We start from the raw sequence: 4,475 nt of genomic DNA on the forward strand, positions 1-4,475 counted from the left end.
AGGCAGGTGGAGGGGCTGAAACAGCGCCTGGCTGGGAAGTCCATTCCAACGGAGAAATTTGCAGTGAGGAAGTCCAGGCGTTACAAAGCTGCTAACCCCATCCCCCTGGTCATCCCTTTGCTGGTACACAAACATTCACATGCACATAATAAACTCACTACTTTGACAGTGGTTAGTTGAGTGTGATGAACTCTGAATGAGCTGGTAGTGAAGTATAACGCACAATTGTTGTCTCTTTTAGGAGATGATGTACGTGTGGAATGGTTTCACCATCGTCGGAAAGCGAGCCGACTGTGCCGAGTCCCTGCTGGTAACCATAGAGAAGGCAGAGGGATGCCTTTTGTAACCTCGAGCTGAGTGTTTTCACCATCGAAAATGGATGTGATGATGAGTGAGCACTGGCTTCACTTTACACACTCGGAAACTGCATCTTTTATAGTGTGTGTGTGGTTAGAAGCCATTTAGGATTTGAGCCAGAATCATGACTCATGAGAAGCTTCTGGTAAGACTAATAATAAGGCTGTTTAATTATATATTATATCTATATTTCCTTTTTCTAGGATGAGAACATGATCAGTTTTATCAAAGGAGGGATCAAGATTCGGACCAGCTACCAAATCTACAAGTGAGTGAATGATTTATGGAGGAAATGAAACATTTTAAATGTATTTTAGTAGAAATATCATTGTTAACATGATTGTTATGTATTCAATAGGGACTGTCAGAATGTGCTCAATGCCACTCAAGACGTGGCCGGCCAATCAGATTCATTTAGACAGTTCGAGGGTGGAGTAAAGCTGGGCATTGGCTCTTTCAACCTGGTGAGTTGTTTTTTTTTAATCCACAGGAGTCAGTTAATGTAGGTAAGTTTAATGCTGGTTTAATCTGCCGTAATTAGGACGATGCCGTCTCGCTCAGAATAAAGCACATCCAGTGTCCATCTTTTTTTCTCCACTGGATCATCAGGCCAGAGGGTCAAACTTTTACGGACCCAAAAAAAAGGCCAATGTAAATGCTTTCTGTATTGTATATTTATCTATATTATTACTTTAATATAATCTACAAGAAATCTATAAATTTTCTTTATTATGGATGGAAGCAGCTAAAACGTCCACACAGTGCAGCTGATGAAGCACGTTGGTTGGCATTTTAATGTGAAAGTACAGATAAAAGAAAAATATTAGTGAGAGTCCTATAAACCTATGAACGGCTTCATATACTTCATGTGTCCTTACACTTATTTTTTCATTAATCGAGTCAGAATCGTCACTTTTCGGTTAAACACCTCCTTTTAAGCTCTTAAGATTAACAAGAGTCCATTTCAGCCAGTTTGTTTCACAGCTGAACTGGTCGTTGGACGCACCATCACTGGCCCCACGTCCTTTCTTTTTTACATCAATCCACAGGTTATATTGAATCTGGCACATAATGGTTCATTGAAAGCACATTTTTGTTGATTTTATTGAATGATTGATTTTAGGGAAATCTTTTTGTCTTCCAGATGTTGTCTCTCCTCCCTCAGAGAATTTTGAGGTTGTTGGAGTTTATCGGGTTCTCAGGAAACAGGGTGAGTACAAGCTCTGTTTAAAATAACATTTTAAAAACCCACTATAGGCTACACAGACAAAATCATACTGTTTCTCTATCTGTCTGCAGGGCTTTGGTTTGTCCCAGTTGAGAGAGGGAGCTTCCAGCCACAGTTTGCGGTCAATCCTCTGTGTTCTGACTCTGCTCTTCTACCACACATACGTCTCACTCATACTGGGTAGGAAACACTGTTAATGGGTATTTTTTTTTTTTTGGGGGGGGGGGGGGGGGGGGGGGTTCAGTCTTGGTAGAGAAACCTCAGCTTCACCATCTTAATCTGGCTTCAAATGTCCGACCACAAAGGCCTAAATAAAGCCAGAAGCATCTTCTGCTGCTTAGCAGATTAGGCAGTGAATGTTGTTGTGTTCTCTTTGATCAGGAACTGCAGAGGGGAACCTGGTGGAAGCTGAAGCTCTGCTGGAGCCATACCAACAGAAATACCCCAAAGTAAGTAAACCGCAAACAGTCGTGTAAGTAAACTCGGCCGTAACTAAATAAACATCATGTTTGTTTTTTCTTTTAGGGCTCCATAATCCTCTTCTACTCTGCTCGCATTGCCGCGCTGCGAGGAAACTTTGAGAAGGTTTGTCCCTGTGTTTTCAGACCCTCAGTGCCAAAGTCCAAATGAAAACTAGACGTTTCAGCGCAAGGATTTCAGCACATTTATCAGCTAAACAAAGAAGTAAAATTGTTCTCTGTTCTACTTTATGTGGAATTAAAATGAAGTTAATAGAAGTCTTTCCCTTTTCACTGGTTTTTCCCATCCCTCTGCACTTCCTTTACAAACCTGAGCAGCAGGTCTAAGTGTTCTGTATTTCTTTTAGGCTCGGGCCAAGTACGAGGAATGTGTGAGCAGCCAGCAGGAGTGGAAGCAGATTCACCACTTGTGTTACTGGGAGCTCATGTGGACTCACTCGTACCAGCAGGAGTGGGAACAGGCGTACCAATATGCTGACTTGCTGTGCAAGGAGAGTCGCTGGTCCAAGGTAAGCTCAGAAGAAAAACAGATGTGTTTCATATATCAGGCACAGAAATGGAACCATAAAAGTCCGCGATAGTTCAATATAAAACCTGCTCTCTGCAGGCTATCTATGTTTACCAGAAGGCAGCCATTTTAAGCATGATGTCAGAGGAGGAGCTGAAGAAGACGGGGGAGAATGTTGTGGAGCTCTTCAGGTCAGCCGGTTTTTTACATGTATTTTTTAAACACCCTGAGCTGAATCGACCTATGTGAAGTAGGTAGAGACGAGCTATGTTTAAGGCCAGGATTAGCAGTAAGACTGTGTGTGTGTGTGTGTGTGTGTGTGTGTGTGTGTGTGTGTTTGTTTGTGTGTGTGTGTGTGTGTGTGTGTGTGTGTGTGTGTGTGTGTGTGTGTGTGTGTGTGTGTAGGCAGGTGGAGGGGCTGAAACAGCGCCTGGCTGGGAAGTCCATTCCAACGGAGAAATTTGCAGTGAGGAAGTCCAGGCGTTACAAAGCTGCTAACCCCATCCCCCTGGTCATCCCTTTGCTGGTACACAAACATTCACATGCACATAATAAACTCACTACTTTGACAGTGGTTAGTTGAGTGTGATGAACTCTGAATGAGCTGGTAGTGAAGTATAACGCACAATTGTTGTCTCTTTTAGGAGATGATGTACGTGTGGAATGGTTTCACCATCGTCGGAAAGCGAGCCGACTGTGCCGAGTCCCTGCTGGTAACCATAGAGAAGGCAGAGGAGCAGCTTCGCAATGACCCCAGTGAGCTCAACACTGCACCTCTGCTATTAGCACTACTGCTAACACTGTGTGCTGCCAATAGTATCTCATGAGAGTAAAACAGGCGTTCCACAGGGTTCGGTCCTGGGCCTGCTTCTATTTTGCTCATGTTAGTGATTTCAAGTCTGCCTGTAAGCAGCTGATATTAATATTTATGCATCTACACTGATTAAAACTCCTGAGACATCACAAAACTGTGCACATGGAGTCGGCTATAAGATGTTACAGCTGTTTTGTTAAGAATCTAATTACATTTAAGTCTTCGATAAAGCTTGAATATTTTACACTCATTTGACACATTTTGTTGGAGCCTTTTTTGCTTTGAGAACTTCCCTAATTCTTTGTGTTAATGATTGAACAAGGGGTTCGAAAGAGTCTTCAGAAAATTTGGACCATGTTGACATGATAGCTCCACACAGTTTGACAGATTTGTTAGCTTCACATCCATGATTTGAAACTGCTGTTGGACTACATCTCAAAGGTGCTCTATGGAAGAGATCTGTGAGAGACCTGGTTACTGTGGAGGCCATTTGAATACAGTGAGCTCATTATTACAGTTTTACCTGTTTACTGAAACATATTCTAAATACATTTATATACAAACAATGTGTAAACTCTGCTGTCCACATTCAAATTGGATGAAGGGTTTATGAGGTGTGGGCAGTTCCTTCACTATGTCATTATCCGTTGAGCAGATAAAAATCCTGGAGTTGATTTGAGGTGTGGTGCTTGCATTTGGTTAAAGGAGCCCTCCATGTAGGTGAAACAAGCCGCCCTGAATCTGCAAAAACAGAAACAACCCATCTGAGAAATTTTTACAATATTAGGAGTGGCAAAAGTCTGGTACATCCTGAGAAAGAAAGGTGAACTCAGCAATGCAAAAAGACCTGGACATCCACGGAAGACAACAGTGGTGGATGATCACAGAATCGTTTCCTTGCTAAAGAGAAACCCCTTCACAACAGCCAAACACGTCAACATTCTCCAGGAGTTGATATCCAAATCTACCACGAAGAGAAGACTGCGTGAAAGTAAATACAGAGGGTTCACTGCAAGGTGCAAGCCACTTATAAGCCTCAAGAATAGGATGGCTAGCTTGAATTTTGCTAAAACATTTCTAAAAAAAAAA

At 42.3% G+C, this 4,475-nt stretch overlaps 1 protein-coding gene across 1 annotated transcript in view; it reads left to right on the forward strand.

Annotated features, from left to right (window-relative positions):
• Positions 1-4,475, forward strand: part of LOC102302035 (tetratricopeptide repeat protein 39B) — a gene marked incomplete in the record, with an annotated part of 23,600 nt that overhangs the window by 14,441 nt on the left and 4,684 nt on the right. The window contains 10 exon segments of the mRNA XM_042214410.1: positions 561-625; positions 716-821; positions 1,502-1,567; positions 1,657-1,765; positions 1,967-2,034; positions 2,111-2,170; positions 2,412-2,573; positions 2,672-2,763; positions 2,978-3,098; positions 3,217-3,328. Coding sequence (XP_042070344.1) covers positions 561-625; positions 716-821; positions 1,502-1,567; positions 1,657-1,765; positions 1,967-2,034; positions 2,111-2,170; positions 2,412-2,573; positions 2,672-2,763; positions 2,978-3,098; positions 3,217-3,328 — 961 coding nt within the window.

This window comes from Haplochromis burtoni, unplaced genomic scaffold, assembly GCF_018398535.1.
Source record: "Haplochromis burtoni strain Fernald_Lab_line unplaced genomic scaffold, NCSU_Asbu1 Contig_561, whole genome shotgun sequence".
Lineage (NCBI taxonomy): Eukaryota > Metazoa > Chordata > Actinopteri > Cichliformes > Cichlidae > Haplochromis > Haplochromis burtoni.